The 26,902-nt window shown below is 45.1% G+C and overlaps 1 protein-coding gene across 3 annotated transcripts in view; it reads right to left on the bottom strand.

Annotated features, from left to right (window-relative positions):
• PHLDB2 (pleckstrin homology like domain family B member 2) overlaps positions 1-26,902 on the bottom strand; it is a 705,124-nt gene that overhangs the window by 584,586 nt on the left and 93,636 nt on the right. For all 3 annotated transcript variants that reach the window (XM_069637184.1, XM_069637185.1, XM_069637186.1), the window contains exon 2: positions 23,248-24,607. In XM_069637184.1, coding sequence (XP_069493285.1) covers positions 23,248-24,591 — 1,344 coding nt within the window. In that variant the 5' untranslated portion in view covers positions 24,592-24,607. The remainder of the gene's footprint in view (positions 1-23,247; positions 24,608-26,902) is intronic.

The following is a 26,902-nucleotide window of genomic DNA, read 5'->3' as shown; positions in this document are numbered from 1 at the left end:
CCAGAGAGTCTAGTGTGTCTTGAATGCCTGGGACGACCGTGGTCCGTGACAGGTCCACGTATGGTGTGAGTGTTTTGTGAGCAGATTTCCCATTGGGCCCTCTCTGTTTTGGCGCGAAGGGAACCCTGGATAAGAGGAGGCTGGAAACACCACTACCATGTCAATCTCCTGAGTTCTCACGAACAAAAGATAAAGGAGCCAAGTATCCTGCAACTAAGAAGCTGAGTCGAGGAATCGCTGGTGACCCGCTGAAGGTTTGGCACCCTTCACTGCTGTCGTCCTGTGAGACCCCTCTGCCTCTGATCGTACGAGAAGGCCTGTACTGGAACTTCAACCCTTTAGAATAGTGGGAACAACTATTCTCGGTATCTTCACCAACTCCTGTATGTAAGCCTTCGGAAGCGTCCCTGGGCCATCCAGTGGACTGCCCAGCCTACACAGGAAGCTTGCTCTGTTACCGCTGTCTGGCTGCTGCTGAAATCCGAGCCCTTGACACTCTCACACGCTTCGTACACTTGGCGTTCCCAGGTCTGAAGTGAGAAGTGTACATTGGGCCTGGAATACAAGCGGCTGCCGAGTTGCCCTGCTGAGGTAACCATCTGTGCGTGTTCGCTGCGTTTAGGACACCCTCAACCCTGACTTCTGCTGCCGCGGAATCTGCATGGCGCCGAGAAGTCCCTCTGATCGCATCTGAACCTGCCAGCGAAGAAACTAACTCGGAGAAGCCTGGGTCTGCCTGCATCGGGGACCGGTGAGTAATCAATACCCTGAACCGGTCTCCCTCCTGCAGAAGCCTGTGGCTTTCCCCCGCTGTTGAAAAGCAGCACCCCTTTCTCCGTACTCGCGCCACAAGTGGAGGCTCCGCTTGAGTAGTGGAGGTCTGTTTGCCATCGTTTGTTCACCTCTCTGACCTGCCTGATTTCCCTGAAAAGACACTCCTTGGTCCGTTGGCACCCGCGTGTGCAGGTACTTTTGAGCACAAGGCTCTTCGTAGGGCTCGGACTTCCTTCTACTTAGGTGGCCTCTGATGTCGAACTGTGTCTAACGATTACTTGCACTGCCTGTTTTCCTCCCCATCTAGGTGGTCTACATATTTCATGCTTTTAACTCTTTAGACCCCTTGGTCTTGTATATATATTGTATTGATTGTGATGTGTTGGTTTACTTGAGTTTTATCGTGATTCTTTACTATGGTTGATGTTACAAAGGCCTAGTAATAAATGTGCCTATATTTTTAATATAACACCTTCCTGGAGTAATTTGTAAGCGTCCTTGCTTTGTGTGCTCATTGCGGGCTTTCAGTCACCCTCACCCCTCTTGAGACCTAGTCTTGACCGCCGCCATCGCTACCCTGATTGGTCTGGCTTGTCCAGAGGTTACCCTGTTCCAAGAAACTAGGCTGGTTTTCTGAACCTCTGCCCTTCCAGGACAGAGTTCAGAAATCCATCTTAACAAATTGGTGTACAGCGGTGGGATACGACTCAAGGTATCCAGTGTTGCGCACAAGCAAAGGCATTTCAAGTTATTCCTACCAGGACACGTAGTGAATTGTCGTAGTATAACTTTTAAAAGGCCATAGTCCTATCTAACAGTATGGAAACAGGTAGCTTGTTAACTTTAAATGTTTCGAAATCCGAAACATTGAAAAAGATGTGTGCTGAAAGAGGTGTCTCCTCGCAAGGCACAAAAATGGAAATGATCCAAAGAATCATGGTGTGGCAAGAAGCTCAGCTTGACGCTATAGCTTCCGAGGACAGTGCAGAAGGAGGTGAGGCTGCTCTCACTGGTAGAACTGACAGTTCTGCCGCTGCACTGGTCCACCGCGACCATGAGGACAGGGAGGATGAAATGTCCAATGTTTCCTCTGCCAGTGTCGATGGGGAGGCCATGCTTGAATTCAAGAAGCAAGAACTGCTGGTTAGGCAGAAGGAGCTTGATTTCAATATGGCCAAACTAAAAATCGAACAGACAGAAAAACAGAAAGACAGGGATCACCAGTTGGAACTGGCCAAGCTTCACGTTGCAAATGGATCCAATGGTCCTGGACATGGGTCTAGGGCCTCCTCTCATCCAAGGTTTCCAAAAGATCTGCTCAGTGTGTATGAGGAAAAGAATGACATTATTGACTGGCTGAATACATTTGAGTATGCATGTGAACTTCAACAAGTTGACAATGCTGATAAAATTGCCTGGTTACTCAGCAGACTGCCCCATTCTGGCTGCAGTGCCATTATGGAAATGTCGAAGGCTGAGCGAGCAGATTTTGCAATGTTGAATCAAACTCTCATTTTAAAGTTTGGAAAGACTCCTGCCCAATATTTAAAACGATTCAGAGAGTATAAGAAAAAAGAAGGTATCTTATGTCACCGAATCCTTAAAAAACTTGACTGGCTGGGTCGAAGGTTATAAGGTTTCTACCTTTGAAGGTATGATAAGTCTTGTCATGCTGGAACATATTTTTGCATCTTCTTCCCCTGAGCTTAAGCAGCATTTGGCAGATTCAAAGGAGATAGACCCTAAGAAGTTTGCCATTGCAGCAGATTTATGGGTGTCACATCGAGTGTCCCATAAGGACAAAACTCATCCTGGTACGCAGGAGGAAGGGAAAAAGTCCAAAGATAAGGAGGGTGGGGAATCTGATAAATCCTCTTCTCAAAAGGGCCACAAAAAGAAAAATAAGGGTAAGACACAAGAGAACTCACAGGGTAGTGGAGGTCAGCCTCCGAAACAGAACTCTGGTTATAGTAAGCCTCCCTATGTAACAGACCCAATGGATTTTGTTTTGCTTGTGGAGCAACTGACCACGTGAAGGGGGATCCCCGGTGTAAGGTTAAAGCTTTGGGGGTCCACTCCGCTAATCTGGCCTTCTCCACCTACGAGGAAGAGAGATTACAGGAGCATCCTTCTCCTCAGACTCCTTCCCCAGTGGGATAGAAGCCGAGGTAGTTTTAGTTTCCCTGGGTTCCTGGGAGCCTAAAGTCACAGAGGCTTATGCTAGGATTCCAGATAACACCAAGCACTACTTTAAAGACAGTGTGCTGATCAATGGAGTCGATACTCCAGCTCTTAGGGATAGTGGGTGCAGTCGAACTGTAGTGGATTCTACCTTGGTAGACTCAGAGGAAGTTGCCAGAGCTACTCTAATGCCCACTAAGTTGGCTGACGGCCCACCTCACGTTTCCAGTAATACCTGTAAATCTTACTCTCAATGGTACAGCAGTCAGGATTCCAGTGAGCATTCAGAGGAACATCCCAGGAAAGGTCTTGTTAGGCAACGATCTCAGAGCTTTAGGGCTCGTGGGAGACACTGCTGACAGACCCTGCACACAGTCTCAAACACGGGCAGCATTGGCCAAGACCAATGCACTGCCCCAGCCGAAGGGGAAACCCAAGGCTAAAGGAGTAAGAAAACCAAAACGAGGGAAAGAAAATGTTCCCCCGAACTCACCTACCACTGCGGTGGAGGAAGTTGGTCAATCGCCCGGACCTGACGAGGAGGCGGCAATACCTGAAGTATTTGACCCCAATGACCATCCTGAACTAAAAGACTTGTTAGTAGAAGGTGGCCCTGACAGGGAAGAGTTCAGTAAAGGCCAACGTGAGTGCCCATCTCTGGAAGGCCTAAGGAGACAGGCTTGCTCCCAGCTTGAGGGTGAACCTCCTGGGAAGCATTGGATTTATTGGGAAGGTGGACTCCTGTACAGTGAGCCCACAGAGTCTACAGAAGGAGACCATAGGAGGTTGGTGGTTCCCTTTGCTGTAAGACCCTTCCTCCTGCAGCTGGCACATGAAGTGCCCCTTGCTGGTCACCTTGGTATTAAGAGGACCAAGCAAAGGTTATCCATGCACTTCTACTGGCCCAAGATGGAGGTGCAAGTAGAAAGTCACTGCAGGAGTTGTGCCTCCTGCCAGTTATCTGGTAAAAGTGGCTCAACAATCCAAGCTCCATTGGTATCACTCCCAGTTGTGGGAATACCATTCAAAAAGGTAGGGATCGACATCGTTGGTCCCCTTGACCCACAAACATCCTCAGGCAATAGGTTTATCCTGGTGCTGGTCGACTATGCTACCAGATATCCTGAGGCCATCCCATTGAAAACTGTAACTGCCAAGTCAGTTGCAAAAGCGTTACTTGGCATCTTTACTAGGGTTGGCTTCCCTAAAGAAGTTGTGTCTGACAGAGGCAGCAACTTTATGTCAAAGTATATGCAGGCTATGTGGAAGGAATGTGGGGTCACCTACAAGTTCTCTTCCGCATACCACCCCCAGACCAGTGGTCTGGTGGAACGTTTCAACAGAACGTTAAAGAGCATGATTGGGGCTCTGGAAGAACCTCAGAGAAGAAAATGGGATCTTCTTTTACCATGCTTACTGTTTGCCTACGAGAGGTACCACAGGAGGGTTTTGGCTTCAGCCCCTTCGAACTTCTGTTTGGTCACCCTGTGTGGGGACCCTTAACCATAGTCAAGGAGGGATGGGAGATGCCCACTCCCCCTATTACTACCAACGTAGTAGACTATGTGTTAGGGCTCAGAAAACGGATGGTACTTCTGATGGGTCTGGCTAGTGACAAGTTGAAGGCAGGGCAAGCGCTGGTGAAACATTGGTACGACCAGAAAGCTTCCCTCATCAACTTTACACCTGGTCAGCAAGTCCTGCTCATGAATCCCATAAGGCCTAGAGCTTTACAGGACAAATGGTCAGGCCGTTACACAGTGGTGGAGCCCCTGGGTGAGGTCAACTATTTAGTGGACCTTGGAAGCCCTGGACAGGCTCCAAAAGTGTTCCACGTAAATAGGCTGAAGGCTTTCGTCCCAAGAGTCGAAATCACAGCACTGCTACTGGCTTCAGATGTTGAGGAAGAGGAGTCTGAACCTCTCCCCGACCTGTTCCAAAGCGGTCCTTCAGATAGCTCCTTTGAGGGTGTCCGAGTGGCCCCTCACCTGACTTCTGATCAGCAGGCTGAGGTGAAAAGTTTGCTTGGACAATTTTCCCCCCTGTTTTCGCAGTCCCCTGGTTTGACACCTTGGTGCAAACACAACATAGACACAGGAGACAGCGTTCCTACCAAAAGTAGAGGATACAGGATGTCAGACAAAGTACAGTCTTACATTAAGACAGAGGTCAACAAAATGTTAGATCTTGGGGTGATTGAACCCTCTATTAGTCCTTGGTCCAGCCCTGTGGTTTTGGTTCCAAAAGCAGGCGCTTCTGAATTGAGGTTCTGCATGGATTACAGGGCTCTGAATGCTGTCACCAAGACAGATGCACACCCCTTGACTCAAACAGATGAGCTGGTGGATACCTTGGGTGCCTCCAAGTACCTCAGCACGTTTGACCTCACTGCGGGCTATTGCCAAATAGCCTTAGCAGAACATGCCAAGGAGAAGACAGCGTTTTCCACTCCAGACGGTCTTTACCAATTCAGGGTAATGCCGTTCGGGTTGAAGAATGCGCCTGCCACTTTTCAGAGGCTTGTGAATCATGTGTTGAATGGGTTGGATGAATTCTGTCTTGCATATCTGGATGATATAGCAGTTTTCAGCGCCACCTGGGAAGACCATGTGAAACACCTCGGGATTGTGCTACAGGCTCTTCAGAAAGCACACTTGACCATAAAGGCTAGTAAATGCCAGATTGGACAAGGCTCAGTGGTTTACCTTGGACATGAAGTAGGTGGAGGGAGGATACAGCCTCTTCCCAGTAAAGTACAAGCAGTACAAGACTGGCCTACCCCCACTACACAGACCCAAGTGAGAGCCTTCCTAGGACTCACCGGGTATTACCGCAACTTCATGGCATACTATGGCACCATAGTTGCCCCCCTGACTGCCCTCACCACTCTGAAGAAACCCAAGAAGGTAACTTGGACCGACGAGTGTGAGAAGGCCTTCAACGGCTTAAAAGACTCCTTGTGCCAGGCCCCTGTCCTTAGGGCCCCTGATTATCAAAGACCTTTTATTGTGCAGACAGATGCCTCTGACACTGGGATAGGAGCTGTACTATCGCAAGTAGATGAGAAGGGTAAGGAACACCCTATTGGTTTCATTAGTCGCCAGCTTAAGGACAGAGAGCTCAGATGGTCCACAGTAGAGAAAGAATGCTTCTCTGTTGTGTGGGCCCTACGGAAGCTGGGGCCCTACCTCTATGGGACCCACTTCACTGTGCAAACTGACCATAAGCCCTTAAAATGGCTGATGAACATGAAGGGAGAGAATCCAAAGTTGCTTAGGTGGTCCATAAGTCTACAAGGCTTTGACTTCACTATTAAGCATAGGCCAGGTGTCCAACATAGCAATGCTGATGGGTTGTCCAGAATGTTTAACCGACCTGAACAAGAGACTCATCCAGGGGTGGATTAGTTCTCCCTGTCCTTAGTCTGGGAGGGGCGAGTGTTAGGAAAGATTTCATATTGTAGGTAATTTTTCTTCCATGTGGCAACCCCCAAACCTTTTGCTGTTGTTTTACACCCTGATCTAGACTTTGCCAGAGAAGCGCAGCCTTCCGCCGCACTCCTCTGGGCTTTCACTCCATTCTTATGGGAAAACTGACATGCCCTTAAGACAGTCAGTACCGGGAAACGTTTTCCGTAGTTCTTTTCTCATGCTGCAGCTTTCGCGCAACATGGCACAAGAGGGCACTGTAAGCTAAGTTACTGCACTCTTGGGTCTCTAGTCATTCTACAGGCCCTAGTAACTCTCGATGGATTTATAACGAACTGTGCAAGTATGTCACGGACGGGACTGGTGGCAGCAATCGTTTCTTTGTGTTTTGAACTCCCTTTTGCCCTGTTAACCGCGCTTCTCGCGTTTGGCCAAAATGGGTGGCCTGGCTTCCAAAATGGCCAGACCACGAGGTTCTTTGTCCTGTCCACTGACCGTCTTGCCCCTTCGTGTTCCCCAGGTCGAGCCGACCCGGGGCCATCCTTATTTGGGCATGTACTTTCCCACGAAACACAGATGCTTTCGCAGGCTTCTACAGGCCTGTTGTGAGCCTCCAGGATGTGGGCTGGGATGTCTGGTCCCAATACAGATCCTGGGTGCCAGAGAGTCTAGTGTGTCTTGAATGCCTGGGACCACCGTGGTCCGTGATAGGTCCACGTATGGTGTGAGTGTTTTGTGAGCAGATCTCCCATTGGGCCCTCTCCGTTTTGGCACAAAGGGAACCCTGGATAAGAGGAGGCTGGAAACACCACTACCATGTCGATCTCCTGAGTTCTCACGAACAAAGGATAAAGGAGCCAAGTATCCTGCAACTAAGAAGCTGAGTCGAGGAATCGCTGGTGACCCGCTGAAGGTTTGGCACCCTGCACTGCTGTCGTCCTGTGAGACCCCTCTGCCTCTGATCGTACGAGAAGGCTTGTACTGGCACTTCGACCCTTTAGAATAGTGGGAACAACTATTCTCGGCATCTTCACCAACTCCTGTACGTAAGCCTTCGGAAGCGTCCCTGGGCCATCCAGCGGACTGACCAGCCTACACAAGAAGCTTTCTCTGTTACCGCCGTCTGGCTGCTGCTGAAATCCGAGCCCTTGACACTCTCACACGCTTCGTACACTTGGCGTTCCCAGGTCTAAAGTGAGAAGTGTACATTGGGCCTGGAATACAAGTGGCTGTCGAGTTGCCCTGCTGAGGTAACCAATCTGTGTGTGTTCGCTGCATTTGGGACACCCTCGACCCTGACTTCTGCTCACGCGGAATCTACACGGCGCCGAGACGTCCCTCTGATCGCATCTGAACCTGCCAGCGAAGAAACTAACTCGGAGAATCCTGGGTCTGCCTGTATCGGGGACCGGTGAGTTATCAATACCCTGAACCGGTCTCCCTCCTGCAGAAGCCTGTGGCTTTTCCCCCACTGTTGAAAAGCAGCACCCCTTTCTCCGTACTCGCGCCCTGCTTCTGCCCACAAGTGGAGGCTGCGCTTGAGTAGTGGAGGTCTGTTCGCCATCGTTTGTTCACCTCTCTGAACTGCCTGATTTCCCCGAAGAGACACTCCTTGTCCCGTTGGCACCCGCGTGTGCAGGTACTTTTGAGCACAAGGCTCCACTCTTCGTAGGGCTCGGACTTCCTTCTAGTTAGGTGGCCTCTGATGTCGAACTGGGTTTAACGATTACTTGCACTGCCTGTTTTCCTCCCCATCTAGGTGGTCTACATATTTCGTGCTTCTAACTCTTTAGACCCCTTGGTCTTGTATATTTATTGTATTGATTGTGATGTGTTGGTTTACTTGAGTTTTATCGTGATTCTTTACTATGGTCGATGTTACAAAGGCCTTGTAATAAATGTGTCTTATATTTTTAATATAACACCTGCCTGGAGTAATTTGTAAGCGTCCTTGCTTTGTGTGCTCATTGCGGGCTTTCAGTCACCCTCACCCCTCTTGAGACCTAGTCTTGACTGCTGCCATCGCTACCCTGATTGGTCTGGCTTGTCCAGAGGTTACCCTGTTCCAAGAAACTAGGCTTTACTTCTGAACCTCTGCCCTTCCAGGACAGAGTTCAGAAATCCATCTTAACAGGCAATTTCAAGCAGCTCGGTTTTATTGTTATTCAATGCTAGGGCATTATGAGCCATAAAGGATTGAATTGTGCTATAGATGTGGTCACTGGTCCTAGCATCCTCATTATCGCAGCCGGTCAGCTCAATGAGCACCGGGTTGTTGGCTGCGTAGTTGGCATAGGCGACCCCCAGTGCGCCCAGCATATCCAAGAATGGTTTAATATTGATATTAAAGAGGGAGGGTGACAGGCAGGAGCCCTATGCACTCTGCACGATTGACTAACGGGAAGGGCTTCAGCCTTACCTATAGCAACCCTGGATGACCTTGGACTCAAGAAGGAGGCCCTTTTCAACAATTTTGGAGATATTTGGACTTAAGGTCCAACAGCACTGTTTTGGTGCCATGTTGCGCTCTAAAGCCAGACTATCCCGAGGCCAGTATCTCATTAGCCTCTATACAACTTTGCAAATGCAAGTAGGCCACTCTATCGATGATCTTTAACAAAAATGGAAAATTAGTTATGGGCCGATAGTTCCCTGCCACAGCTGGATCTAATGTGGTCTTCTACAACAGTAGAGTGATCCAAGCCTTTTTTCAGAACTGCAGGAACAGTACCCTCCTTGAAGGAGGCGTAGGCCTGTAATGTGATCTAGACATGTGGGCGATGTGGGCCAGTTAGGAAACTATTTTAGTTCTGTGGCCGGCAGTTTTATCAAGGAATTCATCTTGAATCGATTGACACCAACTACAGTTTTTGAAGATAGGGGGAAAGATGGAGTATTTGCATTCAAATTCCTTAAGAATTATAAATAATTCTCTAGACATTGACATCCTCTCAATTTACATCTCACAGCAAGACCCATAATTTATTTTGTGGGAACCAATCAGGCAGAAGAAGAGAAATAAAATCATTGAATCCCTGGACAACAACTACCCTGTTCCATTTAACCTATTGGACTTCCCGGCTGAGTTCAACACCATCAATAATGCACAACTCATTATAAAGCTCCAAAACACGGATTGCACATGCATGTCAACATTGGTGGCTTCACCTCTTCTAATGGTCAGCTGGCAGGCAGAGTTCCCCAGAGCTCCATTAGCTCACCTTGCCCCTTCAATGTTAATGTTAAAGGTTTTTATACCCCGCATTGATGCCAGTTGTGTGGTCTCCAGGCGCTCAGGTGGATCTGTAATGCAAGGAGGGAGGGTGGGTGGTTAGGAAGGTTGAGCAGGAAAAGAGCAAGAGAGCTGTGATGTGCTGTTGCAGCTTTAGTTCGGAAACACTGTTCACTGTGCATAAATGTGATTTTCGGAAGTTGTCCACCATGTGCTGTTGTGCAGGATTATGTGTGGTTTGTTTTGTTGTAGTATTGTGAAGTGTGTGCGGATAGTGGTGCTGTAGAGGTCTGGTGTTGTTAAGTCCAGAGTTTGAGAGGTGATATAAAAAACTATGTTTTGTTCTTTTTTACCAGATAGTATATTGAAACTAAAGTGATAGCTATGCGACTATCCTAAAGGTTGTCCATTACAACCGGAAAGACTGGGAAAACTCGGACAACCTAATAGGCGAAGGAGGTCCCCCACATATCATTTAATTTAATCCTAATCACTTTTTGATCGGCCTGAGCCGGAAATGTTACCTAGGTTTAGTAATTAAAATCCCTCACCCCAACGGGAGTTTACCTAGCACTATTTGCTAATGTTTTGCTAGTGTTTTAATTGCGTTTTGCTAATAATGCTGTTGAATACCATACTGCCTCTTCAGTTGGTCACTTCAACAATACACTTGTCATGAAATTTGCTTAGAATATCAATATACCCTGATAGCTGGTTGGATAGCACAGCGTGCTAAGCGCTCGTCCCTGATATCTGTGAGCAGCCTGCTGTGGCAGTTTTGAATCCGGCAGGGTCAACTCAGCCTTTCATCCTTCCGAGGTCGATAAATTAAGTACCACTCTGTGGGATAATAATGTCTTCTGTTATGTTATCTGAGTGCTCTGAGACCTATGGGTGTGTAGCACTATATAAGAAAGAAATTATAATGATAGAACTTGAAAATCTAACATTTAATCAACAATCATCGGCTCCACTGCGTCTATTTTCTTGCTAATAGCATCGAAGGGGTGCCTAATGGGGTGCTAATGGCAATGGTCTTCTGTAAAATAGCAGGAGCAGCAAATACGCAATTCTGTATTGTACATAACAAATAAACCTAAAATGAATGTAATGGAAATGGTGGCCGGCGCTACATGCGTGACACTTCTTTCTTTTCATTGCAGGCTATGGTGGGTTGTAAGCCATGGCAAGATGCAGTGATGCCACTGGGATATGGCAAGGGAAGTCTGGGCTGGGGAGGATTAGGGCGGTGGGAATAGGGGGCAGGGAAAGCAAAACTGTGGTGGGGGGAGCATAAGAAGATGAAGGGCTGCGGCAAGACCCGAGCAGTGATCAGCTCACTTGGAACATGTTCATAGATCAGTAGGTTCAGGCCGCATTCAGAGCGTGAGGATTTGCCGCTGCCGCCTATCCAGGTTGCTAATTTCTGAATTCATCATGGTCCTCACCCAACTACATCAATCCAGTCCTCAAGTGGCGCCCATTGGAGACACAGATTATGTACAGCGAAAAGACATTTGGTAAGGATTTTAGCTTAAAGCTACAGGATGCCTTCACATTTTACCATTAATTACTGATATGTCCTTCTTACGGGAGAGAATTTTTTTAAATCTTTACATTTTTGTCTGTAGGATTCACACTTTGGTGACTTGTACATATATATTGGGATACATAAACAGGTACAATTATCCCATGAAATCCTCTTCTCGCATGGTAAATGTTATACTCAATTAACTGATTTCAAAATGGTGTCATTTCATTTTCTTGCATGTCTACAGATTATTGGTTAGTTTGACAACAATGATCCCTGATAAAGCGACATAATTGGACACCTGCTCTGGCTTTGCATATACCCTTAGCCACATTGAAACACACTGGTGGGAGAAAACTCGCCACAGTCTTTTACCATATGCTTTGATTACATTTCAGGTTTCACAGGTGTACATTGTGAAACTGGGACAAAATGAAGGAACAGAATCCATGCTCCCCTTTGCCAGCACGTTTTGATTTGCTTTTATAAACCGGTTACATGGCTATGAGAAGTTGTATCCATGGGCACACTGACAACATATTTTTGAACTTGCAACATAGGGACATTCTCGAATCGATCTGTGCACGTGCTGTGAAAAATGAATGATTTAATCTTGTGAATTAATACAAATCCCTATTAACATAGAAAATGTAGACATCAACAAGAAAAGTGTTGATATTCTTTTGACAGCAGTGTTTTTTAGAACTTGTAGCATTCTTTTTGTCTTTCAAATGGAAAACTGTTCATGCAAAAACTGAAAAATTGCTAGGCCCGGACTGGACACATGACTAACATGTTAAATCTTCCTATTGGGTAATGGGGAATGCTGTAAAGCACGAAGAGTGTAACAGCACCGTCAGCATTCCAGTAAAGGGCAGCCGAACCCACGTTTCTTACAGCATTAATCACATGCATCTGTCTCGTGTCAATGCTCCTGTCATACCCGCCTATTACCGCATTGCTGAGAAATGAGGACATGATTAAATGCAGAGCGGCCGCCCCGCACACCAAATACATCCCTCTGAAACGGCACAATGTCAAGCAAAAGAACCAATAGGCAATGTAACTAAAATGAACCTAAATTTACCAGCAATTCAAATGAGGGGGAATCTCTAACATGTTATTTGAGATGATCAATTACATGAGACAGAAACAAGGCAATTAGTTGTCAGATGTTGTGTGAAGTTTGATCGATTTCACCATTAGTGAATTTTTATAGGGATAAACATAGACAATTGCACCAAAAACAGTGTTGCTGCCATCCGCTGGTGAATGATATATAAATCCATACGATTTAAACATAGCGGGAAGCACTACATCTGTAGCATTCTTTGCTGTCAGCAGAGTAACCAGAAAACTCCTAAATGCTAGCAATGATCCTTCCCGCGGCATTTCGGACTGAGATTAACACATCCGCTTCCACCGCCGTGCCCAGGATTGCAGATGCATTCGTCGTCGCCACTGTTGGCACTCTCCGGAGAGCCCGTGAGCCCCCGCCCAGATACACACGCACATGCTGCTTCAGGTTCAGGCTCCCCGGTCGTACTGCCGCAGCGGGAACGCTCAGTTTATTTATACTGCACGCGGCAGAGTGAACCGTCACTCTGCTGCGTGCGCGCGCCCTTATAAGGGCAGCGCCAGTGACTAGGCTCAACACCATCCACACACTCATTTTACACACAACCTTCCTGATAGTGTAAATCCTAGAACATATTATGAGGTGAATGCCAAAGCAACCCAGGCTATACAGAGAGACTACTTAGAAGTATTGACCAGGGGCATGTTGTCAGGTGACAACTTATGTCACCCGTGGAATAAAAGCGAACCTTGCCGAGGCACAGGCAGGGGTTCCCATAACTCCATACACTGTGTGTGCCTCACTTATTCACAGTGGCACGGACGAGCCTGCGGCACCATAACAACTGGCGACGAGGATGGGATGTTGTGCCATAGGGAGTCACCGTTGTCAGGTGACGACCTACGTCACCCGTGGAATAAAAGGGAACCCCGGCAAGCACGGGCAGGGATTCCGATACCTGCACCCACTGTGTGCGCCTCACTTATTCACTGTGGCAGGCACAGGCCTGCGGCACAATGACCCTCACCTCCCTTAACAGATCAATATTGGAAATGGCCTTTCTGCATAAATAGCTTTAGACAGAGACGAGATGGCAGGAGGGCCTGCACATGATTAACATTTTTGAAACTACATCAAACCTGAGAAGATTTCCAATAACAACCATGATCTCATAAAGTAGCAAAACAGCCACTGTTAATTGCCTACACAAACCTACACTCTGCAGACCGGACTGATGCACAGTCTCTGAACTGATTTGCTTACTCTTCTGACACACTAGTAGAGACAAAGGACCCTAAAGAAGCAGTGGATTCTGAAACAAAAGCATTCAAACTGGGATCCACTGCCATACGAGTCAACAAAGGGAAGCACAATCGTCTGGGATAATACGGTTCTAACGTTTCCTTTTCCTGCCTGATCTTGACTGGAGCGTGAGGAATAAGGGGAACAGGGGGAAATGTATGCAGGTGACAAGTAGGCCATCACAGGAATAAGGCCTCACATCCCACACCACAGAATCTGAAATTCTTGTGCTTAGCCTACCTGCCTGCAGCCAAGGAGAGACGGTCAGCTTCTGCCCATGTCCCCAATGACAACGCCAGTTCAGCCAGAGCTTTGGATTTGGTCCCTACTGCCTGTTGACGCAGGATAGGGTCACTGTATTGTTTATCTTTTTATCAAAGTGGCTTTCTTCTCCCCCAGTGGCACAAAGGAGAAAAGAGCCTTGAAAATCCCTGTCAACTCCTCCCAAAAAAAATACCTCTATTTTATCCTTGGGGAACCAAGGTCTGTTCCATAATAGTTATATTGAGGTTGTCACTAAACTGCTGGCATGTGTAGTAAAAACACCTAAGGAGGCAGGTTCAGCTGAAAATCCTTCTTTAGCCATGCAAGACAAAGCCACCGTTGAAGGGTGTCTCTTATCGATTTAGTCACTGGGACCAAAGCTCCATCCAACCTCCTAGGAATTGGTAGTGCAGCGTGCATGCAGGCAAGAAACACATGGGTGGGAAGGTGCCCTAGCACATTGCACCACATTGACACCGGATGACATGTGTCCTTGTATCCTCAAACATTGACGAACAGGAGCCTGTTCCTTTTGGAAAGCACAGACAGCAGCTTTGAAACAGGGTGCAAGATAAAGACCCTTGCAAGAAAGACCCACCGGAGCTGGGTGCAAAAATAGTCTCCTATGAATTTAAGATCCTGGATTTGTCTCAGTTGAGACATCTACGTGTTGATCAGAAATCCTTGATGAAGAAGATGCTCTTGGAGGGAAAGTGCATTTAACCTAACTAGGGTTTATAAAATAGGGCTTGCCATAGAATGGTAGGACCCTGTTTCCTGCATGGGAGTTCTATGAAAATCAGTGGATAAGGGAGGGAAGAACTTGTGTGTAAAATTATGACATTGCCTGCGCCTACTATAAGGACATATAGGATTCTGGGGGGTGCACATGCCCATTAGTCTAGGGAAGGTGGATCCTTAATATAGTCCCTCCAGACAAACCAGCAGGGTCCCACTCTATTTTTTTATGGAACTACCAACCCCACCCACTGGAGGCAAGAGATGAGCTACACCAAATACCAGACAATGGGCAGTCAGGCTTATACACACAAAACACTTTTCTTTTAGAAGGATTTCTAGAATCTGCCCTAGTGGAAAGATTTTAGGAGGCCACCCACGTTATGATGAACAGGGAGCTCTAAGAGGTTAGCCAAAACCCAATCAAGGTATGTGCTTGAGCAGTCAGGGCTTAGTCTCAGGAGAGTTTGAGTGGGGTCAGGCCCCCTCAATGAGTCCACAAAGAGTAGCAACCACAATGATTCAATTTAGACAGTCATAAAAGTACAGTTATTTATTTGTGGCCTTTAGAACACACTCAAAAATGAAACCAGCAGGCAGTACTATCACACAACACTCTAGAATACAAATATATACAATCACCAGGAGGGAGGATAGCTCAGGGCAAGACACGGAGCAACACGGGTTCGATCCGCGGGTCCTCACTTAGAAACCTCTGGTTATTAAGCACGTTATAAATAACCTATCATATCATATCATATCATTGGATTCACTTAACATACATCATCAAATAACTTATGGAGCAATGCAGGTAAGTACTGTAGATGCAATAAAATAATGGGAACCAATCACAAGCACAATATCCTATCTTTAGAACTCCAAAACCTAAGATGCATGGGGTCTCGTACCCAAAGGTCACAAGGTCCAACACACTGTTTCTCACAGGTATGCATTCTCAATATAAATGATCCAATGGGTGTGTGGTGGTAATTAAAAGTTCTACAACAATTAATCCAAGGATAGGAAAGTTCTCTCCTTTCTTCCAAACCCAAGACTAACTCAGGGGCAGGATACCTGACCACAGTGCGATGATAAAAGGTGAGTGGAAAAGAGATAGGAGATAAAGGGAATTGTTCCCAATGTTATCCTATGGAGGACATGGAGTCGGGGGGACAGGCACACTGATGCGTACTTATCCCCCATGCCTCCGATTTTCCCATGTCTTTATGGATCATACGGGGGTAACTGGTGGCCCAATCTTCCACCCTTTGTTCCGGTGGGAGGTGCCCAGGAGTTGCAGGGGTAGGTGCAACTGCAAGATGCAATCCCGGTTGGCAAAGCCTCCTTAGGACACTTCACGGGATGGAGGAAGGAGGTCCTCCACATATCAGTGATGAAACACTTGTGTACGAGCACGATATAAATAAAATTTCAATTCAATTCAATCACCGTTTGCAGGCAACGAGAGGCGTCTTTCCAATGGGGGTCTGTCATGCCTGCGCCATGGGCGCACACATTGGCAACCATCATGGACTAATTGTTATTCATTTAACTACAGAATACTCTTGGAACAACCCCTATTCACATTTTGGTCCTTAATTCCCATTTGCGTGACTTTGGTGCTTTTTTATTTTACTCAACTAACTACACGTACCACAATGCACTTTGCTACAACTATCTATTCCTGGCCATTCCCATTCGTCAGCATCGGAACCACAATCCCCAGAAGCTCTAGGGAGCAGTGCCGCTTCCACCATCTCAGGACCAGAGAGGGAGGAGGCAGATTGTATTCAGGTGCGCTGCTCCAGGTGCTGCCAATTAGCCTGCCTCAGTACAGGGCAGGGCGGTATTTAAGCAGCTGCCTGCAGGTGCTCAGTCTCTTGCATTAAGAGTCCTTCCAGCACCTTTCTGCTTTGAGCCACGAATTTTTGTATGCTGTTCCTGCTTTATCCTGTTTTTGATCCAGTGCCCTTCTGGGCTCTCTGCATTGCAGCCGATCATGCTCTGCTGCCTTCTACCTACCGCCCTTGTCTTCCGGGCTCCTGCCTTACAGCCGATCACGCTCCGCTGCCTTCTACCTACAGCCCTTGTCCTCTGGGCTTCCTGCCTTGCAGCCTACTACAGTCCTCTGCAGCCTTCTACAGTCAGCGGCCCTGCTCCTCTGGGCTCACTCCTTGCTGCCCTGCTCTTCTGGGCTCCTGCCTTGCAGCCTGCTACACCCTGCTGCCTACAGCCCTAGCCTTTTGGGCTCCCTGCCTCGCAGCCCTGCTCCTCTGGGCTTCCTGCCTTGCAGCCTGTTACACTCCGCTGCCTATAGCCATAGCCTTCCGGGCTCCCTGCCTCGCTGCTCTGCTCCTCTGAGCTCGCTCCTTGCTGCTCTGCTCCGCTAGGCTCCCTGCCTTGCAGCCTACTACTCTCTTCTGCTTTCAGCCCTGACCCCCTCAATGCCCTGTTCCTTTGGGTTTGCTCCTTGCTGCCCTACTCCTCTGGGCTCTCTGTCTGCCGCCTACTATAGCTCTCAGTCCTGCTCCTCTGGACTCTCTGCCTTGCAGCCTACTACAGTCCTCTGCAGTCCACAACAGTTTATCTGCACTTTGTGCCATCGGTTATTGCAGGCACCCTGTTTTCTGGCTGCTGCTCCCTTGCTTTCTTCCTTGTTTTCTATCCTCTGTTCTTGATCCCTGTCCATTTCAGTTATACTGCTTTTCCTTCATTTCCTTCTGCTATTTTACACATCGACTTCCTTTTCCCTGGATATTTCTGTTCTTGTCTTCTCTTGTATTGTATGTAGATCCCTTTGTACAGAGCTTGACTGTTGGTTTCCGGCAGGCAACCTCTGCCCCTTCCCTTGTCGCGTTTCAGTGTTACAGACACCCACAGCTGTTGTTCCTAGCCATGAGCATACAGCGTGGGCCTCTGTTATAGCAATCTGTGCAGAAGGCTGGAGTTTCCTAAGGTCCGTGGAACACTCTTTCCCATTTCTGCATACACCCCAAGAGGGAATCCAGTTTGTTTGTACCTTTTATTTTCCTGCTACACTTGCCTACTCTTTGTTCTGTTTGAACTTCCCGCTGAGTGTGTACTTATCTGTCCACCTTACATAAGCACAACTACCCAAACCCTACCTGGGTGCCCTGAGCCACTCTTGACAGAGTGCCATCCGTGACAGGGTCACAGCAGCTGCTCCAGGACAGGTTCCCTTGAAGATAGGAAGCTGGATTTCAGGTAAAAGGTGACTTGTGGCACAAGCTAGCGACCACCAAAGTTCCAGACTTGAACACAGAATGGCAAAGCTTCTAGCACGAAAGCCCAGGAGAGAGCTAGTTAGTCTATTGTGTAGACCAGGGATACTTCCGAAGGCTCTGAAGGGCTGGACCCTCGAAAAGGTGTGAATACTAGTTGGTCCCACTAGTCCAATGACTGAAGCACTGCTCAGGGTTTTCTGATATCAGGCAGAGGAGCAGGGCTTCATCGGGCCAGACACTGGAGGGGTGCTGGCCCAATTCAGAGTCGTCTTCGGGTCATCAACAGTCTGCTCTTCTTCAAGGGGTTATTGGTGCCAACATAGATCTGAAGAATAGCTGCAGAAGTTCTTCACTTACCCACAATCCGAGCTGGAAGCAAGTCCAAGCCCAATGATAATGATCTGCACCATTCAAACAGCCAGTAGTGGTCCAATCAGGGACAACTACTGGTTTCACATCTGCCCCAGTGGCACCTGTGATGCAGACTGGGACTAGACAGTGACATCCTCCTTCCTGGGCCACACACACCCACACAGACAAAGGCTCCCTAGCATGCGAAAGCAGCAGCTTTCCCGGGCAAGTACATGACCTTATAAGGACTTTCCTGACCTCGGAAGACAGGAAGTAGGCCAAACTCCAATAAATAGGCCAAACTCCAATATATAGGCCAAACTCCAATATATACTCCAATTGTGCGCCGTGAGGCCTTCGGGCGATTTGGCGCGTTTCTAAGAATTAAAATAAGTAAACCAAAAATAGTGCAAAAACAGTAAAAATTGAACTGCTACCACCAGCTTGTCTTTAGGCTCATATAAAAGTAGCCAAAAGTCCCTTGTGTGCAAAGCTAGGGTGATACAAACGTATCCCTATTGCACTGCACTCTACGTTGCTGTGTGCAATTGTAAAAACACAAAAATTCAAAAGGGAAACAAATTTTCCCAGTTCTAATAGTTTGAAGGACTGATCAGTTTCCCCATAGCATGTGAGCAAAAAGCACAGGAAGTGATGCTGAAGCCTTTACATCCCTTCAAAAAGTCAGTACAGGATCAAAACACAGCAAAAAGAGTGGGTTTCCTCAGGAAACTATGCAGGGAAAGTTGCAAAAAGAAAATCTTTATTAACACTTGTCTAGCAATAAAATCAAATGAGAATAACCACTCCCAGTTCCCAATCAATACTTGGAAATTCGAAACTCCGCCGGCTTCAAACCCTTTACTAGAGACAGAAGACAATAACTAAGGCGCTTGCTGGGTGTTATAGCTCAAGCCCTTGCTGTGACATGGCTGAGACCAGAGCCAGAGAGAGCGAGGAAGAGAAAGCAAGAGCCTGCTGGAGGTGAAATCCCAGAAACTGCAAGATACCATATCTAAAAGAAAATCGAAAGCCTACGGAAGGCTATGGCTCAGATCGTGACAGGAGGCCTACAGAATAATTATATTGAATCAAGAGCCTCTGAAGGACTAAACATTTATCTGAGCAGGATGATCGCGGGCTGGTGGGCTACTATAATGCAGATGGGCAATGACCCCAGGCAGCACTGGATAAATGAACAATGAATTTCAAAATCATTTTTTTTCCAATTGAATTAGAATCTCAGAATTGTGGGAGCTAAGTAGGTACGGATTTGTTTTAGGATTTGCATGGGTTATGAAAACATTTACCAGTTGTAAAATTGATATTGTCCCTGACGAAACCTGCTAGGGTGCAACACATGCACCAATTGGTTAGTGTCAGCTTGTGACTTGTGAATTGATGTTTCATTTGTTACTCAAATTGATGATTAAATATTTATTAAGCCAAAAACACAGTCCTGTATTTCGTCATTTCATAAATAATACGAGATATATTGCTAGACTGTTGAATTTTGAAACTCAGTGCACCACAAACAAATGTCTATCTCATAAATTTCTTCGGGCTGCCAGGTGTGTAACAACCTGCTTTAGTGACAGTTTCAGCAAGTTTATAGGATTTATCAATCAGTCGTATAAAATATTAATTCATTATAACACCTCAAAGGCAGGCGCATTGTTTGCATAACACCCTTTATATACATTTTTCTGTCATTTAGAAAGGTGACCCATTATCAGAGGGTCATAATATCCATCTGTGCCAATAATCTTCCTTTCCGTAGTCGGGTTCTTTTTTAAATCGTTTGCTCTTATTTATGCATCCTGACTCCTGACTGCTTAAATGTTAGTTTGTGTTTATTAGGTAGAATATCCTGAAGACAAAGAAAAATAATGTGTGGAATTTCCCTTTTTAGTTCCAGTTGAAACCCCAGGTCCTGTATGCGCTCTACTAACCCAACCGTCATTCGTAAGGAGAGGTGTTAAACTGTTAATTTGTCCAGTGTGTGTTTTTGATTCATTCTCAACTCAGATTTTCTATTTCAATATCTCTTAGAAAGGGCTCAAATTCTGAGTAAAAATTACATGGAAAGCAGTTTTCAGCTTGGCCAACATAAATTGATAATGTATTCCTTTATTTTTTTAATTATTATTATTCAGGAAACTTCAATACGAAATGAATGAGCCAGAGTTTTACACATTCTAAGCTATGCAGACTACTTATTATGATTCAATATTGATAGGGAATAGAGGGGAAAAACAGGGAGTAAGATGAGGAAAGGGGAACTGTACTGTAATATGACGATCATTTGTCAAAGAGCATGCTTCGCAACTTAGTCTATAAATAGTTTATATTCTTAATCATGTTCCCCTTCTACTTGAATCATTTCTGAGTAATTCTCCCAGGTGTCAATATTCCTAAAGATTTTGAAAACATCCCAAAACATAAACCAAAATTATGAAAGTGAAGCTAAGCTGTAGTAAACGACACCTTCCTATCCTGTTCAAACAGTGCCGTCTAGTGTAATGTTCAATTCTTTGCTGAATTTCTATAAATCTCTCTATTTGAATGTAGTTGTAGGCTCCACCTTAATGTTCATATAATCGGATGTCCCTTTACACAGAATCTTTGAAATTTCACTCTCAAGCCTCTTGACTACTGTGACGTTGTATCTCCCTGAACATTACCACTTTCAAATCTTTAATTTTTGCGTTATGTTATTTCCCCTGCTGTGCTCCCCACCATTGCCAGCACTGCTGGCTTACTATTTCCCAGGGGATTATTTTCACATTTTCTGGCATTTTCTGTGGTTATAGTGATGTCTACCTTAGTGGCGTAGTTGTCATTTCCTGTCTATTTGACTTGCCATTTCATTGGCTCCTCCTACTAACTCTGACTGGCTATCCCTTATGCTTTTTGGCTCCTTTGGAATTTGGCTTTCAATTGCTTTTTCACCCCTGCCCACTGTGTAACTTGTTTTCTTTATTTTCTCCTCAACATTTATCCTGCTGCCTATTTAAAGCACAATCCTCTGGCGTTTGTGCATTATTTTCTCTTTTGCAGAGCAATACCCCATTACACGCTACTCAATGGAATAGGTGGGATCTCCACCAATGGAGTTGGGTTTCGATTATTTACTTGGAACATTCTTAAAAGTGTCATTATTACCTTCTGGTAAAAAAAAGAACATGCTCTCTAAACCAAAACAAAGAATTATTTCTTTTTTTTTTATTAGCTCACTGTTTGCAATGAAATTTTTTTTCGCTAAAATTACATAGATACAAATTCATAAACCACGTTTTACATGTCAAAGTTATTGTTCACAAGAGAAAAGATGGAACAGTGAATAATAAAATCAAAATCAACGGCACTTTAAAAAAAGACCAAAATTGAAGAACAATAAACCAAATAAACTCAAAATGAAAACAGACCATAAGGAAATGAAGGAGCAACAAAATAGAGGAAATGGACATCTCTCCCCTTTCACCAACCCTTCTCCTATGTCTTTACCAACAATAAATGGTTTTTGAGTGGCCTGCACTTGATTTATCCTTTCAAAACTGTAAAGAGGTTTTGAAAGGATGCAACCCACTTATTTCTCATAAATACTTTTTTTAGCAAATTTGTTTTTCACAAATACAGTGGCCAACACTTAATTTACTTGTATGGGACTTGAAAATCTTCTGAATATTAAAATGAGGTATTAACCCCTGAGAAAACACTAGGCTCTAGGGTCCCCATGCTTTTTTACACCCTGACCAATAAACAAGCAGCAATGTCGGTCGCCATGGACGTGCATGGCAACCAGCCTTACAATGAATCTCTACGGATTTCACCTACTTTTTTATATTGAAAAAGCAGGTGAAATCCTTGATTATTCAAGCCTCCATACAGCAGCAAACTACATACAGATGACAACGCTGTTTGTTTCCCTCACAGAGCGAGGAATCCCACAGAGAGTATTTCCCGATCTGCAAGGGGAATCCAAACGAAAACTGAACAGATGGTAAAAAAAAGGCACAGAGCTTCCACCTGTTATTCACCAACAGCATCTTTCAATGCTCAAAGCAAAATGGGATCCTAAGTTTCTCTTCAGCACACATTTCTGGATGGGATGTATTGTATGGTCTGTAAACGCTTTCGAAGCATGTGATCAGCCTTACTAATTCCATAAATGCAAGCTGACAGGTTAAGGCAATATATACAATATATGTGTCCTGAATCTGCATGAGGCTTACAAATGGTATTAGCATAATTGATCCAAAAAACATTTGACCTCAACCATTTGATCGAATTTGTTTGACATTTTTTTGGTCAAATTTAATTAAATATATATGTGGGGGTGGGTATAAGGTTATAGATTAGGTTGAGGGGAAGTGGGGGGATGTTGGGGATGGGAGAGTTTACAAATTAGTCCCAGAAACGTCACACCAGGCATTTAACAGGAAAAATAAATACAGACAGAATTTTAAACAGGAAATGACTAAACTCTATGATTTTACTTTATAGAATCAACATAACAATGTCCATAGATAACTTCCGTTTGCAAACATCTGTTTTTCAAAATGTCAATATAGAACAACACATGCATCAATTGAGCAGAACAATACTTAGGGGGCTATAGTACAAAATAGGTCAACATTGAATAGCTATCGCATTCCCACTATTTAAATCTATGTTCAGAAAGATTAAAGATCACCTTACCAACTGCATGGAGATCTAAAGTGATTTACTGGATTAGATTGATTGCTAGTCATTCAAGGGGCTCTTAGGACTTCTAGGGGGCTTAGTCGGATTCCGCAAAGATGAAGCTTGATACATAAATACAACTTGCATGTGATTCAAGAATGTGTCATCATCTCTTTGTATGCCAGCACAATGAACCTATGACACTTGTCACCATACACAATGGACTGTGATAGAACATTTCAGATGGCACAGAAATAATACTATTTGTATGTTTCAACAGCAATATAATGGGGAATATGTGCTTATCAGCAGCATCAGAACCATAAAACAAAACTCTACATTACAAAGATATGCACGCAGTGCATGATACAAGGAAAATCACATTAAAGTGCAGTACCATTCCTTAATAGCAAGGTAAATGTAAGAACAATAATTACCAGACGTTCTATCTCTTGTTCTCGCAGTCTTTCCTCCCTCTGCCTTCGGTGGTAATCCATCAAGTCATCTCCTTCCGCAATAGACCCAATACTGTTCTTCCTCTCACGCATAGAAGGTGATAGTGCGTTTTGGGCCAGTTTGGGTCGCCCCAAATCTGGTTTGTCAAAGTCTTTTGAATTCACAGTGGTTCTCGCCATGGAAAAAATGCTGTCCATGTCATCTGCCGGAAAGAGATAACTGGGGCTGGAACATTGGAGCCCGAGCCTTTCAAAGTCCTCACTTCCACATGACGAAGAAGATGCCAGACGCATCTTTCTAGCTACACGGGGGCTGGACGGAACACTAAGATTGGAGCTGGTGCAATGCGTACTCTCTGTCATAGAATTTCTAAATGGGGCGCTCACAGAGCTAGCGGAAGACAAATTAAGGTAATTGTCAGATTCATGTCCATTCTGAGGTAGATTTTTGTCACCGACACTTTTTCTCTTGCATTTGTCAAAAGAGGCTTGGGGTGGCAAACTGAAAGGCACCCCCTGGTTGTCTGCAGTTTTGTACAACCTAGGCAGGGAGCGGCTGTACGCTCCCATGTGGCTCAGCGAACTACCATTACATTTCCTGACACTCGAGCCCTGAGTAGCATCAGCGCCAGCCACTTTATATTTCAACGCTCTCGGTTGAAGTGTATGATGATGTTCTTGACCATTAAGTCTTCTGATTTGTTTGGGACTGGAGGGAACACTTGCCGCACCGGATCGGCCAACAGATGAAAGAGCAATTTCGCTCCCTGATCTTCTGTTCCACAGTGGAGGAAGGGCGCCGGTGCTCTTCCTTCCTTCTGCGAGTCTGGGCGAAGCATTACTGTAGGTTTTACTTTTGTCATTCTGTTTTACATACGGAGGCATTTCCAAGAGCTGGTAAGAAATTTCGATTTCTCTGCTGGGATGGACACCTACATGTGTCCTCCCGAGACTGTAAGCGTGGTCCTGTGGAGAGCTCGGACAAGAAAGTGTAGATTTTACATTGGTGTTTCTTTCAGATTCATGATGACCATTATAAGCAAATGGTTTGCCTTCAAGTAGTTTGGCCGAGGAGAATGTACTTGGAACATCAGAAGACAAGGATAAAGAACAAGGGTATTGTCGCCCGAATTGCGACACAGTGAAATAGCAATCAGAAAAATCATCACTCATGGTCCTTCCAGGACTTGAACTGTAAGAATACTTTTTCGGCGTATGGATATCCATGATGCTTTTTATGTCGCCGTTAAGAGAACTCACTCCTGGATATATCCCTAAACTTGGCCTTTGCATCTCCAAACGTTCAATGTGGCTGCATTCTGCCATTTTTCTAATGAGAAACCTAGAAAACCAAGAACAATATCAACATATGAATAAATGTATTGTAAAAGTGAAAATTACATGCACGTGCTGTTGTTAAAAAGACAAATCAGTGCAAGATTGACATTACAGCTTATGCTTTATCTTTGACAATATTCATTTATATTGCATGTAACTAAATCTAAAAATGGATCCCCTTTGTGCAAAAACACTAGATTAAACATGTTTTATGCACTGTAAAATAAACAAACAACATTAAAGATTTAGAAAAATGCAAGTTCAGCAATTATTTGTTCCAAGTCGAATGAAATCTACAGTATTCTAGATAAATTCAAGAAATTCATTGATTTTCTTTTCTATATCATATAAGTAAATCAGACTGGTTGATTTATGACTATTATTCTTTTATTACGACATCTCAAACAACTAATGCTTACTCTAAATGAGATCAGACGAATACAATATTTCAGATGGATGTATCATGGGCTAGTAACTCACTTGAAAGCTAATCTTTGATCATTGGTCATTCTATAAAACAGACCACCCACAGGAGGCCATAGGAAGATGTGCACATTGGTTCAGGTACCAAATGGTCCCACACAAACATTCCTAAAAATAATAATTTGCGTTGATATGGTGTTCCCTGCTGAAGTCCTCCCACCACTTAGGATCGCTGTAATAATCGATGCAAATGTTATCCATTTTAGTGGTAGTCATTTTACCCCCCTTGAATGGATGAAGGACTAAGTCAGCCCTGAGCGTGCTCAAAGCTGTGTAAGCAGCTTTTGCACAGACATCTGATTTATCTCTCTGGCTAGAGTCAACCAGCAAAGGCAACCTTACCATTAACCATAGGCCAAAAGCACATGTGTTTATTCCAGCTAACATGAAGTGAGCTAGCATACTGTCCCTGCCTGTGGACTAACTTTCCGTTCATGCAGACTGTTCCAATTCATGTCCGCCTTTTCATTTACAGTACTCAAAATCCCAACACAAATTAATCCAATGGCCTGTAAGAGAGCTAGAAGTCACAGCGATTCTTCCGCTAACGCATGCTGTAATCATTTTAAACAGGTGTGATATACACACAAGTATCCTAAGGAATACATCCTTTGATCTTTCTGTAACAATCCTCCTTCCAGGTTTTCTTTTGTAAAAATAGAGCAGGGTAATGGCATGCTCTTCAGCTGCTTCAAACATCTTCAGATCGGCTCTATAGAGTTACCCCCAGATCTCCTGCATGAGGCCACGTGGGGGATGTGATCTATATATTGTACTGGAAAATATTTAATACTGTTTCACTCCCAAGACATAAGCTAAACAACCTTGAAATGACAACCAAGTTAGTGAATGCATTTAGAATTGGTATTGACTGAGTGATAAGTGACCAATGGCAAATAAAATTAATTCATAGTGACATAAGGGAGGTGACACATAGGATTTGAAAGGGGGCAGTTCTTGGACCGGTGACCTTCTCTGGATTCTGAAGTGGTATTGCAAAAAACAGGGTAAGTGAGGTATGCCTGCCTGCTGAGATGCAGGGGAAATAGAGCTGATTTAAACAAGCTGAGCGCATGGCCTTGGAGTTGGCATTTTAGGGTTAATGCAGTCCAATAATTTCATAAACTTAAGTTGCAGATATCCATAATGTCAAGAAATACGCAGTGCAAGGTTCTTAGCAGTTAGCAAACACGTGGATGTCCCAGACTTCAATGCAGAAATTCCTGAAACTCAGTGGTCCAAGTAAGCGGGAGCGGTCGGGAGCGGTGCTCCTCTACTTTTTTAAATGACCTTTCACAGCTCCTATAAAAGTGTAGGAAGAAGTTGAAACTTGCCCTTTCAGTGCACTGCGCTGGACGTTCCCTTAAACAGCAGGTGCAAGTGTTTGGTGGTGTGTATTGTGTGTGGGAGGGGACATAATGATGGGGTTTGTTGGGGAGTGGGTGCAGGTCAGCAGGGAACATAGTTCCACTACTTCTTTTCATACACTTCGACCACTGCTCAAACTGTCTGATAAACAGAAAAGATGGCGGGAGTGTAAAAGAAACACTGGCGCGCCCATGGAGAGGTACATCCAGGACATAAAGGGAACCAGGAAGAGCAAAATGAAAGAATCGCCCTGAGGAAGACAACTCATGGAACGAGAACAACTGGAACATGTAGCAAATAGAAGGAACAACCTCTCATTAATAGGGATGGAGGCTGGCCCATTATATTAATTTAAATAAGCCACCTGGATACCAACAGGGCGCAATAGTACTGTGCATGTAATGAAAGAGAAGGTGCCTGTGTGCGGCAGTTGAGTCAAGTACAAGCA

Source organism: Ambystoma mexicanum, chromosome 7p, assembly GCF_040938575.1.
Source record: "Ambystoma mexicanum isolate Mex_15411 chromosome 7p, UKY_AmexF1_1, whole genome shotgun sequence".
NCBI classification, from domain to species: domain Eukaryota; kingdom Metazoa; phylum Chordata; class Amphibia; order Caudata; family Ambystomatidae; genus Ambystoma; species Ambystoma mexicanum.
This window is presented reverse-complemented; position numbering and strand designations above follow the sequence as displayed.